The sequence below is a fragment of the Triturus cristatus genome, chromosome 6 (genome assembly GCF_964204655.1).
Source record: "Triturus cristatus chromosome 6, aTriCri1.1, whole genome shotgun sequence".
Classification (NCBI taxonomy): domain Eukaryota; kingdom Metazoa; phylum Chordata; class Amphibia; order Caudata; family Salamandridae; genus Triturus; species Triturus cristatus.
Genome location: NC_140589.1, coordinates 1,762,295,275 through 1,762,307,683, shown reverse-complemented (window position 1 = coordinate 1,762,307,683; position 12,409 = coordinate 1,762,295,275). Strand labels below are relative to the sequence as shown.

The window sequence follows — 12,409 nt, the reverse complement described above, 5'->3', positions numbered from 1 at the left end:
TACTTTTCACATTGGGATCTCCAGTCTTTGTGCTACAATATAACTTAGATTCACCACTTGCAACATAATCCCAGATCCACCCAGATAAAGAGGAAGCACTCAATACTTCAATCATGGCTGCTATATAACTCTAGAAAAGGCTAGCTAAGGATGGAAGAGTTGGTGGCAACCCACTTCAAGGCCAGCTAATTCGGCATTCCTCGCAACTTCCATTATAAATTCCACCTTCAGATGCATGTTACGTTTAAAATATCACACAGCAACCTTCCCTGAGTAGTGAATCATAAGCATGCCCACTGGAAGTTGCCAACGCTCTGTACCAAGAGAACCACTGTGACCTTAAAAGTAGGGTTCTGCAACTCCTGCTTTTCAATAGGCACTCTCTGTATCCTGCCATTTTCTCATCCATCCAGTTATTTTCACACATTGATTTTAGCTGGTTTTCATCTCATTGCATTCTTCAACACATTAAAACCTTTGAGTGTTGTTTAGAACTGTTCTTCAGTGGAACAAATCAAAATACATAAATTCCTCATTATACATGCAGTTCCTTCTACATCAGTCTCCCAGCGCTGTCCTCATACCTGTTTGGAGACGCCCAGTGTTGTGTTGTCTGTGCATTGAGCCAGGGTGTTACCCAGGAAAGGCAGTAGACGAGTAAGATCATTCATTCACTTTAGAGCGATAAACCAATTAAGTGTGTCTCACTTTTTAATTAGGTCTCACCCTAAGACCCAAACTATTACATTTAAATAGCAAGAGGCACGGGAGACACCCAAACTGAAATCCAACCAAAACTACAGAGCAACAGTTTCGATGCAACTAAGCAGCCTCAAAACAGTTTCAGGAACAAATATATAAAATATAAAAGAAATTATATAAAGGCATCAATGCTGGATAGAGACACCCTTGTACACAAGCGTCATCCTGATCCATGCAACAATTTGCGTGCACACCCACTTTCTACCCCATAAACATTCTCTGGTGCCTCAGTCTCAAAATCAGCTACACCCAGCAGCTTTTTTGTTTAGACAGATGTAAATATATACTATGCATTATAAGATTTTCAAACTGTACAGAGTGACCCTCTGTAAAATTTGAAAATCTTATAATGCATATTGCCAGGTTCAACTCTACATATATTGAGCTGATTGAAATCCAGAGCTCTCACAATGTACTGTCAAGCGCATCTCCAAACTACTGACGACTGCACTGGAAGAGAGCACCCTTATTCCCCAAGCACAAGAACAGAAAGAACAGAAATACTTATTATCGTGGAGTTGGGGTATATGCACCAACCCCATTTGATATCTATCACTCCTCTGACCTTGCCCACTGCCGCTGATACTGGGCACTGGCAGATGCCCACATTAAAAAGAGTCAGACTGGGGGGAGGAGCCAAGATGGCGACCGGAGCAGACGCTTGAGCGCCCGGCTCCGTCGGCCCTTGGCCCCGGACTATTATCCTGATTCCTATCCTTGCCGATTCTCGAGGTGAAACGTGTGCGACGACGCGCTGTCCACGCCGCCGCTTCCCCGAAGTCTCAGCCCGCCCGGATGCCGGAGTTCTTGGTGCTTTTGTTCTCCGCCTTGGACCCCTGCTCCATTGTGGCCTTTGCCGGCCCCCTGGAGGCTCCGCAGTCCCCGGACCCGCCAGCGCAAATCCGAGCCCCGCGGTCCCGACCTCACCTAACACCACGGACTGTCGCCAGATGAGCCTGGGGAGGGACGGCCAGACACCTCCTGCACCCTGCGCCTGAAGGGCTGGGGCTGTAAGGTAAGCCTTGGTGAGGCGGGTCTCCTGCCCCGATCTGTGGACCGCGTTGTGGGAGGCTGCCGACCCCCTTCTTCTATTGCCTAGTCGGCTGCAAAGAGAACCCGAGGGAAGGGAGGCGACTGTTGGCTTTCCCAGTTGCGGCGCAGACCTGAGGGGAACTGACTCCTTGCTACGACCCCCCCCCTGGCCATTGTACCGTCCGGCGGTAAAACATGGCGTTGTTTGCCTGCTCGCGGCTGGGGGGTGATACTCCGGTCTTGCCCGCTGCCCGCTTCTCCCTCCCTCCACCAGACACCAGCTCCACAGTGCCGTCCCGGATTGCTGCCGATGTGGGGGTGCAGCTTCCGCTGACATGCGGCTCCGTACTGGCCGTCCTGCGGGACTTTCGTCTACAAATGTGTGCTCGCTTTCAGGCGCTGAGTGAGCAGTTTGACTCCATGCTGTCGGCTGCGGGCCGTGAGCGCTCCGTCTGTCATCAACACGGCGTGGGTCTGCCAGTGCTTTTGTCCTCTTGCGGGGACGCAACGGCTGTGTGTGATCGTGCTACACTGGTGCCTGCATCTGGCTTTCCCGGCACCCAGGATCAATTGCTCTCCAGCTTAAAAGCGGATACTTTGTTTCCCCGTTCATTGCTGCCTGCTTCATTGTTGCCTGCCTCACCGCGTCTGCAAGAGTATCCAGCTGAGCAACACCTAACATCCTCGAGGAATCGTTCACGGTGGCCTACTGCTTCTTTTCTGTGGAACTCCTGTACTCTACATGCCATGTCTGGACTTTATGTGGTGCACAAAGGGACCTCTACAGATGGTCGGCGGCCATTTTGGGATTCTACTTCACCATCTTCTCCCAAACGGCCATATTGTCTTTGTCTGCACGGGATGCGGGGCCTTCATGTAGGGGCTGGCTTAATCTCAAGCCCGCGATCGGGCCAGGGCTAGACTGATTAATATCGCCATGGTTTCACGGAGGGGCTGGACTGGGACTGGAACTGAATGTATACTTTGTGCGCATTCGTCGCGATTTGTCTTCCTTCATTTAAATTGTTGTGACAATTCATTTTCACACGACCGCTTTTGGGGTAGTGGGTTCTCAGTGTGTGGAAGCCAAAGATGGCCGATGGTTAAGGGCGCTCTGATGATACGTAGGCTCCTCCCCTCTTTCTTCTTTTTGGGAGTTTAGATTAGAATAGTCCTATTCTTTTCTCACCCCCTTTATCATAGGTGTATTGTTTTCTTATCTTTCTTTACTTTATTCTTACTCTCTTTCTTGTCTATATTTCGGGTTTATTGGGCGACAGGCACTATGCTGGGGGGGGGGGGAAGGCCGTAGCCTCCGCAGTGGTGTAGGGTGGGGGGGTAATTTACTGTTTCTAATTAGTTCTATGGGCCTTTTTTTCTCTTTATGTTTCTGCGCTATACTTGTTTCGATTCTGGGTCCGGGTGTGGGGTTGACTGAGTGGGGGCGGCACTGGAGGGGTGCGTAATTGCTCATGTGACTATCCTGTTATATAACTGCATTGCCTCACTGCCTGAGATTTTACTTCCATTGCTGTTTTAATGATGCTGCTGCTCTCCCGTGTGGTGAAGATATCGTGCGGACTCGAATCTCCTTGGTTCTTATTCTTCACTGACTATTTCCCTGATAAAATTATTTTGAAAACTTTAAAATTAACCTTCACTTCTCCTTTCCCTGGGGTCAAGGATCTCTCCAGTGTATGATTCATAAATCGTTGCTAACCTTGACCGTTGAAGCACAGGGGCCGTAATGTTTGTATCAGTGCTTAACCGTATCGTGGCCGGCCTGAAGGTTGTAGGCCCGTATTTGTTCTTTTAATATGCACGAATAAAGGTTTTATAAATAAAAAAAAAAAAAAAAAAAAAAAGAGTCAGACTCAATATTGTTGCTGTGGGCTTCACTGGTAGTATGGGAAAGAGGCAAGAAGATGGGAAGATCCCTAAACAGAGTGAAACTAGTTCTTCCTAAATTAAGCTTTAAGGTACACTTGGCTTACAACTGATGGTTTCACGTCTTGAAAACCACACAACCGTATTCTGTCTGTTACCTTAGGAATTTTTTCAGTTGAAGTAAAGCAAATTATTTGCATAAAATATGATAATATCACAATTTATTTGCCTCTGTTCATTTTGTGAGTGGGGTTTTTGCTTCGACATTGTTGCATGGTACCTAAGAGTAATAGTTCTTTTGAACATGCTTGGTATATGGCACACTTGCCTCTCTCTCCGCGTCTTTTCCAGTTTGTCTTTCAAGATCATGATCTCCTTCTTCAAGGCAAGCTGGTGGCTCTCAGCATCACGCAGCTCTTTCTTCAGATTCCTGATTTCAGTGGCGCGTAATGCCTCCCGCTTGGCTAGTTCCTCCTCATAGTAGACACTTTTCCTCTCCAGGTCAGCCTTTAGTTTATTGATCTCTTGCTGATGCTCGGTGCTGCTTACTCCTGGAGACCGACCAACATGCTTTTGCTAGAAAATGTTTAAAAAAAAGAAAAGATATATATATATATATATATGTTTTGCTGCAATTGGAATAGAAATAATGTGAATTCTTTGAACTGTTTGTAAATGTATATATATTGTATACAGTTCAAGAAACATGCTTCACTTAAATTAAAATTGGTGCATAAGATTAAAGAATATAGTGCCAAATTAAAACAAGCATTTGCAATGCAATAGGTCTCGCATTACTGATAGTGTGAGGTATTGGCGTTGCAAATAATAATGCAACACAAATAGCTCATACTTTCAGTTATGCGAGACCTAGTGTATTGCAATTGCTTGCGGTACCGCAAGCTGCTCCTAGAGGTCCCTAGTGAGCAAGGCACCAGCACTGCATGTCTAGGTGCAGTACCGCAAGCTGCTCCTAGAGGTACCTAGTGAGCAAGGCACCAGCACTGCTTGTCTAGGTGCAGTACAGCAAGCTGCTCCTAGAGGTCCCTAATGAGCAAGGCACCAGCACTGCAGGCTGGTGCAGTACCGCAAACGGCTCCTAGAGGTCCCTAGTGAGAACGGCATCAGCACTGCATGTCTAGGTGTAGTAAGCAAACTGCCCCCAGAGGTCCCTAGTGAGCAAGGAACCAGCACTGCATGTATAGGTGCAATACCGCAAGCTGCTCCTTGAGGTTCCTAGTAAGCAAGGCACCAGCACTACATGTTTACAAAGTTGGAGCTATTGGCATAAATGGCAATGTTTTTTACCTAGCCATGTTGCAGGGTTCAGTACCATATGTGACAAAAGGGGACTCCTTTTAGTCACATATGGTACTGCCCCCTGCAGATGATATGGTAAATCCACCCTACCCATAATGCATTGCATACAAGACAGTACTAAGAGTACATTTAAATAGCTATGTCCATATATACAATTATTCGCTTTGAAATGTGACAAAATAATTATTAAATTAATTTCGGATTAGGTTGTACTCTGTGTGAAGCTGATAAAGGGAAATTTATAGACGGTCTTATATAAATGTGAAATGTTCTAGTGTGTGAAGTAACCACTTCTAGCCTAGCTAAGGACCAAGTGTGTGCCTTGCCTGAAGCCTTTCAAGAAAATAGTGCCTTGAGACTGTAATTTAAACCTAGAGAGTAACAACACATGTACCAAGGGGTGTCCTCATGGGAGATTACAAGAAGAGACATGGCGGTACAAAGGAGGGACTACTAAGCCTACTGACCAATGAAAAGCCACCATTTACAAAGGACAGGGACAGGAGCCAATTAAAAAGATGGGCGGAAAGTGGGTGAGGCTTTATGCCCATATCTTGAATACAACATGTCTCGAAGACACAGCGCAAGCGCTGCCTAGGCTAGACCTAAAAAGCACACAATTAAACCGTTAATAATGATTATGAGATGAAAAAATTTACATTTGGTCTTAGCATCAAACATAGATCATTTGCTGCAATCAAATCTGAAAAAAGCAGGGTGAACATATATGAAGACTCACTCAAAAAGGTATCTCAATTAATGCTGTACTGAATGTAGCATCTTCGGTGGGGTTGAAGAGACTCACAAACAACTCTGGGCATCTTCTGAGAGTAGGCTTTATGTGCTTGAAGTGCTTCCTAGCTACAACACTCAGGTAATTACATTTTGCACTGCAATCTCAGAAAATTAGGCATGTCCACAGCCAAGACATATGGATGCAAATAAGTGGGTCCCTCAGCAGAGTTGAGATGAATCTGTGGGATGCAACAGGATTCAAATATAATATTGCCAATGAATGTATGTGATTTTTACATCACAGTGGTTATAATTTGTGTTTGCTGTTTCTGTTTCGGCTCTTCTTTTCACATTCAGTTGAACCCTTTTTCTGGTTGAAACAGCTTAGTACCTTGAGAGAGATTGAGGTATTTATTGCAGTAGTGATGCCATCTAACACACAGGGCATCTTCTACCCAGCTAGACATCGGAATGCTTTACTTCCACTCAAGGTTATTTCAAATATGGTTATAGAGCACAGATGCCACAGCCTCCTTGCTTTATGATGTCCTACTAGGGCTTGATAATAATTATTTAAACAATTTATAGCACAAAACTTGGTCGACTCATCTGTGAAGAGAGAATGGTTTCAGCAGCACTTGAGAGCATTTTCAAACTCATCATTTACTCTGAACTATTATACGTTGAATGCCCACATGTTTCATGCCTGTGATTTATCCATTTGCTTGCGCTTCTCAGTGTCTCACTTCACAACCTTCTTTCCAGTTAGGAACCCATGTAACTGCTGCCCTTTGTAAGAGCAATGGGTATCAGTTTATGACCAAATAAGAATGGCAATTGTTAATTTGCTGGTGAAACCGTTAAAGAGGAGCCAAAGCGTCCACAATTCCAGTACAGGGTGGAGGTTTTATCTTTTAGGTGATAAATTGGATTGGATTTTCGAGGAGGGAAAATGCGTGAAACAGCTCCTTGAGATTCCATCATCACCCATGATCCAGGCTAAAAGGGCAGAATTGCAACTTACAGCCTGGAGGTAGCTTGAGGTGTGCAAACTATGTCTTCAGGAGCCAAGCTGCCAGTCCGAGGCTCTCTGGCTCTGAGTGTAGAACCTCTCCGTTCTGCATGGATAGCAAGTCCTTTCTTCTTGCGAATTTGTGTGGAGGTCCCTGTGCCATTTCCACTATTTGTGAGTACCAAGTCTGTCTTGCCCACTGTGGTGCCACCAGGATCATGGTCATGTTGCTGGTCTTGCACTTGTTGAGTACCCTGTGTATCAGTGGTACTGGTGGAAAAGCGTATGCAAATGTCCTTGACCAACTTGTCCATATGGCATTCCCCCTGGGATTGTTTTTCTGGTTGTCTGGATGCGAAGTTTCGGCATTTTGCATTCAGGTGTGTTGCAAACAGGTCTATTGTCGGTGTACCCCACCTTTTGAATAGCCTTTGCGTTTCCTGTCCATTGAGCTCCCACTCGTGGGATGCCGAGGTCTGCCTGCTGAGCCAATCGGCTCCCACATTGTCTTTCCCTGGTAGGTGTATGGCCAGCAGGTCTATTTTGAGTGGGATGGCCCATCTCCAAATCTCTTGTGCCAGAGTGGAAAGGGGGAACGATTGTATTCCTCCCTGCTTGTTGATGTAGAACATGGTTGTAGTATTGTCCGTCTGTATCAACACTTTTTGGTTGTATAGCTGCCTCTGGAAGGCCTTCAGGGCTAGCAGTACGTCTTCAATTCCAGGTAGTTGATGTGTCTGACCGCATCTGCTGGAGTCCACAGGCCCCTCACTCTGAGCTTGCTTGTTCATGTGCGCTCCCCATCCTATCTGGGATGCGTCTCTGGTGATGGTCACAGTTGGGCTTGGTGGTGTCAAGGGCTTTCCTATAGTTATGTTCTCCCTGTTCCACCATGCTATCTCCTCTTGCACTGCGTGCGTAACAACCACTAGATCCTCCCAACTTCCGCTTGCCTGTGACCATTGCTGTTGCAGCCATTCCTGGAATGGTCTCATGTGAAGCCGTACATTGGGGGCTAGGTGGATGCATGACGCCATCATCCCCATGATCTTGCTCGCTGTTCTCACTGTCAGAGCTTGCCCCTTCTGGTAGAGGCGCGTCTCCTTCAGCAGGGCTATTGTTCTCTTGTCGCTGGGCATCACCGTTCTGTCTATGGTGTTGATCTGTGCCCCCAGGAATATCTTCACCTGCTCTGGTTTCATTGATGATTTCCCCCAGTGTATTGAGAACCCCAGGTTCGTTAGTGTCCTTGTGACCCGCTGTGCGTGTTCCTCGCATTTTTCGCGTGAACTTGCTTTTATTAGCCAGTCATCGAGGTAAGGATACACATGAATCCCTTCCCTCCGCAGGTACGCTGCTACCGCTGCAAGGCATTTTGTGAAAACCCTTGGTGCGGACTTCAGCCCGAATGCCAGGGTTGTGAATTGGTAGTGATCTTTGTTGATTGTGATCCTTAACAGTTTTTTGTGCTGCCTGTTCATTGGGATGTGCAGGTAGGCGTCTTTGAGATCCACTGTGGACATGAAGTCCCCGTCTCCCATCTGTGGGAGTAGTTCTTGTAGGGATGTCATTTTGAATTTTTGCGTCCTTACGTACTTGTTTAGGAACCGTAGATCCAGGATGGGTCTTAGTATCTCATCCACCTTTGGTACCAGGAAGTAGTTTGAGTACACTCCCTTGTTCCTCTCCTTGAAAGGTACTGGTTCTACGGCCTCCTTTTGGAGCAGCTGTAGTGCCTCCTCTGCGAGTTGTGCTAGCTCCTGTCTTGAGTGTTCCCTTCTTTTTGGTTTTCTATTTGGAGGGCTCCTTTCCAACTCTATGCAGTATCCGTACTGAATGATGTTGAGTATCCATTTGTCAGTAATTATTGGGGAGGAACTGGCTCCTAGTTTGGATGGGTAGCAGTGTTTTGAGTAGAAAATCTGCTTTCGGTTTCTCCTCCTCTAGTTTCACGCCAAAAGCTGCAGCCGCGCTTTTGACGACCATATTGTACGCCCAAATATCATCTGCCGGCGAAGGCCTCGAAGGATATGTCTCTACGGGCTCTTCTGGGTTTTCGGCGTCGAGGTCCTGCCATTCCAGCTCTTGCGTCGTCGACGGTGCCGAGCCGTAGATCGACTGCTCCTCCTCCTCTTCTTCTCCCTCATACCTCCTCCTCTTCTTCTCCCTCATAATAGAGATCTTCTTCCCCTTCTTCGGGCGCTTTCGACTGCTCTTCGGCGTCGAACACTTCCTGCTCCTCGACTTCGACGAGAACCGTCGCCGGTTTCGCTGGGATTGTGAATCTCTTCCTCTTTTCATCGAACTCCTTCTTCCTCTGAAGGATGCTCTCCATCTCCGCCTCGAGCCTTCTCTTTTTCTTCTCCATTTCGGAGGCATGTTCGGCGTCGAGCGCTGGTATTTTTGACGGAGCTTGTGTCGACGCGGCCTTGACTTTCGAAGTCGAACGCCCCACCTCTTGGGCCTGTTTCGACGAACCTTGTTTTTCGGCGGTCTTCGGCACCTGGGAGTCCTTCTCGAAGGATCCGCTGGGCCTATCGTCCTTGGATCCACTCGTGGTCGTCGAAATTTTCGGCGCCGGTGTTCCTTTCGAGGACTTAGACTCTGGTTTTTTCGAGTCAGTGTCTGGTTTTCAGCGCCCTTTCGGGGGTTTTGTGCTCGATGTCTCTCCTACCTTGTCAGACGTTTTCTTATCGGTCTCTGCGACCGTGAAGTCATCAGGTCCCTCGGCGATGTTGTCTTCATCGTCGGTGGAGAGGCCCAGGTCGTACAGAGACGGGGCCTTACCCTTGCCTTCCATGTTGAGGTTGGCTCTCCTCTGCCTCTCTCTCACCCGGAGGGTCTTTGGCGTGAAGGCGGAGCAGAGGTTGCAGTCCTTGCTCTCGTGGTCGATAGGCAGGCAAAGGTTGCAGACCGGATGTTGGTCCTTCTGCGCGTATTTGTGGTGGCAGTTACGGCAGAATTTAAAAGGTGTTTTGTCCATTCCTGCGCTCAGAGTTCCTGAGTGCGCATTCTCCGTTGGACGTCGAAGATTTCGAGGTTCTCTTCCTTCTTCGTCGTCCCGGCTCTATGTTATTCCTCTCTGTAGTCTTTGCTTTATTTTCCTTCGATGAAACTCGTGCTCTTCTTCTTTCTTCGTTCAAACTCTGGAGCTTCTCGTTGACGATCCAGACCCAACAGCGGAAAAAAGAATCTGAAGATGGCGCCCCAAAGGTGGGACTTCCGCAGGAAGCACGCCGACGTCACGAGAGGTACACCAAATGGTGGGACGTCGACGCCCACCTGGGCTACGAATTAAAAAAAAAGAAAGACTACGAATCCGGACCCAACCACCAGATCGCGGAATAATGCACAGCATAGTGAATCCAGAAAGATTCACGCTGCAAAACCTAGTTAAGATCTGTTTTAAATTATCATTAACATCAGAACAGTGGAAGTCAGGGCAGCAGATCCCTAAGCAGGAGCTATTGTAAGCAAAAGTGCCAGAGAGGAGGATTTGCTCTAAATAGGAAGTAAACCGTCCACACAGTTCTTGGTTAACGGCTGGAGTAATGATGATGTGTTCCCTTACATTGAGTCCCTGCCAAGCACTAAGCTTAGGAATGCTATAATGAAATTTAGGGTCGGGCTTAATCTAAGTTATGCAGATATGAGGATAAAAGCTGCAATGAGAGATGAACAGGGCTTGTGCACATGTGGGCTGAAAGTAAAATACAGTGGCCCACATCTTTTATTGGATTGTGTGTGGTTCCTAGATGAATTGAAGGAGTTTTTTTAAAACCTCTTTTTTATTGCTTATAAGATTTTTAATAGTGATCAAGCTTTCAGCCTGGTGATAAATATGAGATTTTTAAATGTTGTTTGTGCAATAGGAAGGTTTGTAACTGCAATACAGGAGTCATTAAAAGAGCTGCAAAGATAATTTGAAAGTGAAAGGGAAAGGGGGCTGGAATGATACCTTTTATTAATTGATGATCTACTGATGTTCTTGTACGTAGAAATGTGCTTTTTATTCCATTATAACTATTGTTATATTAGTCATATTTTATGGATGTTTTTATAATAATGTTCACAGACCAGTTTCTAAATAAACAAGTTCTAGAACTGAACTGAAGATTGAATGTCTGAAATTATCTGACAGAGAAAGTCTGGAGTACTTGTCATTCGGTTACTGGTGTTTTGCCTTTTTATCTTTTTCGAGGCACAGAAGCTAGCACTAGGTTGACACCTAAGTGGATTACTTGTTAATTCCAAACATAAAAGTGCTATATCAAATACAATACTAAATACAACATTTTGAAAATGTAGGTCATGCTTATCTCTCATCACATGTCAATCATGGGAATACTACTTCGTCTTTGAAAAATTCCTTACAATTGTGTTCAGGCGATGAAGCACATAAGTAACAAAATTTCTAAATAAGACATGATTGGTGATCGCCAAATCAGAAAAGGGGCGGTAAGGTTTCCTGGTAAATTGCATAATTATGTCATGAATTTACTGTTGGATTCTTTTTAACGCCTTTTTCATTATTATTTTGTTATGTACATTTGCATATTTTAGTTATGGACTATTGTTCTTTTATTTCCTTCTGTTTTGGAGAAAAGGAGATGTTTCCTGTGTTTTCTACTCCTATTATGGAATGTTTTTTGTGAACTTTGGCATCTGTGTGCTCGAGCTGTCACTGACAAATGCATTATTTGACTGGGTTCCTTTTTGACGGCTTGAATGCACAGTTGCTGTTTCTCTCCTTGGGGGTTTTGTCTCTTAAATTGGAAAATGTTGCTTCGCCTGTGCCGTACCACTTATTGAATGCGTAGTGTTGACATAACAGGGGTTATGTCTTGTGATTTAATTGTACTAGTGCCATAGCAGATTCCATTTCCTGGGCTTTGTATAAACTTTGACCCAATCTTGCTTTAGTGTTTTACATACAGGTTACAGTGCACAGCACATATGTTTAGAGAAGACTGCATTTAAAGTCAAGGATCTAGCTAATAGAGATTTTTCAGAAGAAAAATCATAAATGTAATTAAGCAGTACACAGAAAGGAAGGGCCAATGAGCATGAAACACATGCCTCAATTTGACAGCGGCTAGACAGAATTATTTAGCACATTGGTAGGCTGCCGTGGGAGTCTGCAACCAAAAAGCAAAAGCTTGTCTTTAGCAACAGTAACCAACACATTCAAATAAAATAAGGAAAAGGTCCCTTTTTGTTTTCATTGACATGATGAACATTATGTCTAACAAAACCAAACATCCATAGGGAGGACTTTACTAGTATACCCCCTACAGGACTATTTCATCCCATTGGAATCCAACCTAAATGAAGGCTGCAGCAAAGGTGCATTTTACAGATTCGCAGGTATTTGAAAACACGAACATAAAAAGCTGGAAATAATCTGCTTAAATAAATGTGTAAATTTGTATGTCTTTATAAAAAGAAAACTGCATAAAGCTTATTTTGGGGTGACTTGAGTGCACCTTTAGCTATATCCCAGCAGCAATACCTTCCTCCAGCATCTGCAGTGGTCAGATCTTAACACTGTTCGTTCTAAACAGGTCTTGAACTGGTGAACCAACCGCACCCCATCGGAGGGGTTAGGAGTAACACTATTGGATCTACAAAATTTACCAGGAAAGCTTTCCTTCTTTACTT

At 45.4% G+C, this 12,409-nt stretch overlaps 1 protein-coding gene across 3 annotated transcripts in view; it reads right to left on the bottom strand.

Annotated features, from left to right (window-relative positions):
- Window positions 1-12,409, bottom strand: part of CDC42BPA (CDC42 binding protein kinase alpha) — a 797,672-nt gene that overhangs the window by 265,590 nt on the left and 519,673 nt on the right. For all 3 annotated transcript variants that reach the window (XM_085613029.1, XM_085613030.1, XM_085613031.1), the window contains exon 15: window positions 4,010-4,257. In XM_085613029.1, the coding sequence (XP_085469155.1) occupies window positions 4,010-4,257 (248 nt within the window). The remainder of the gene's footprint in view (window positions 1-4,009; window positions 4,258-12,409) is intronic.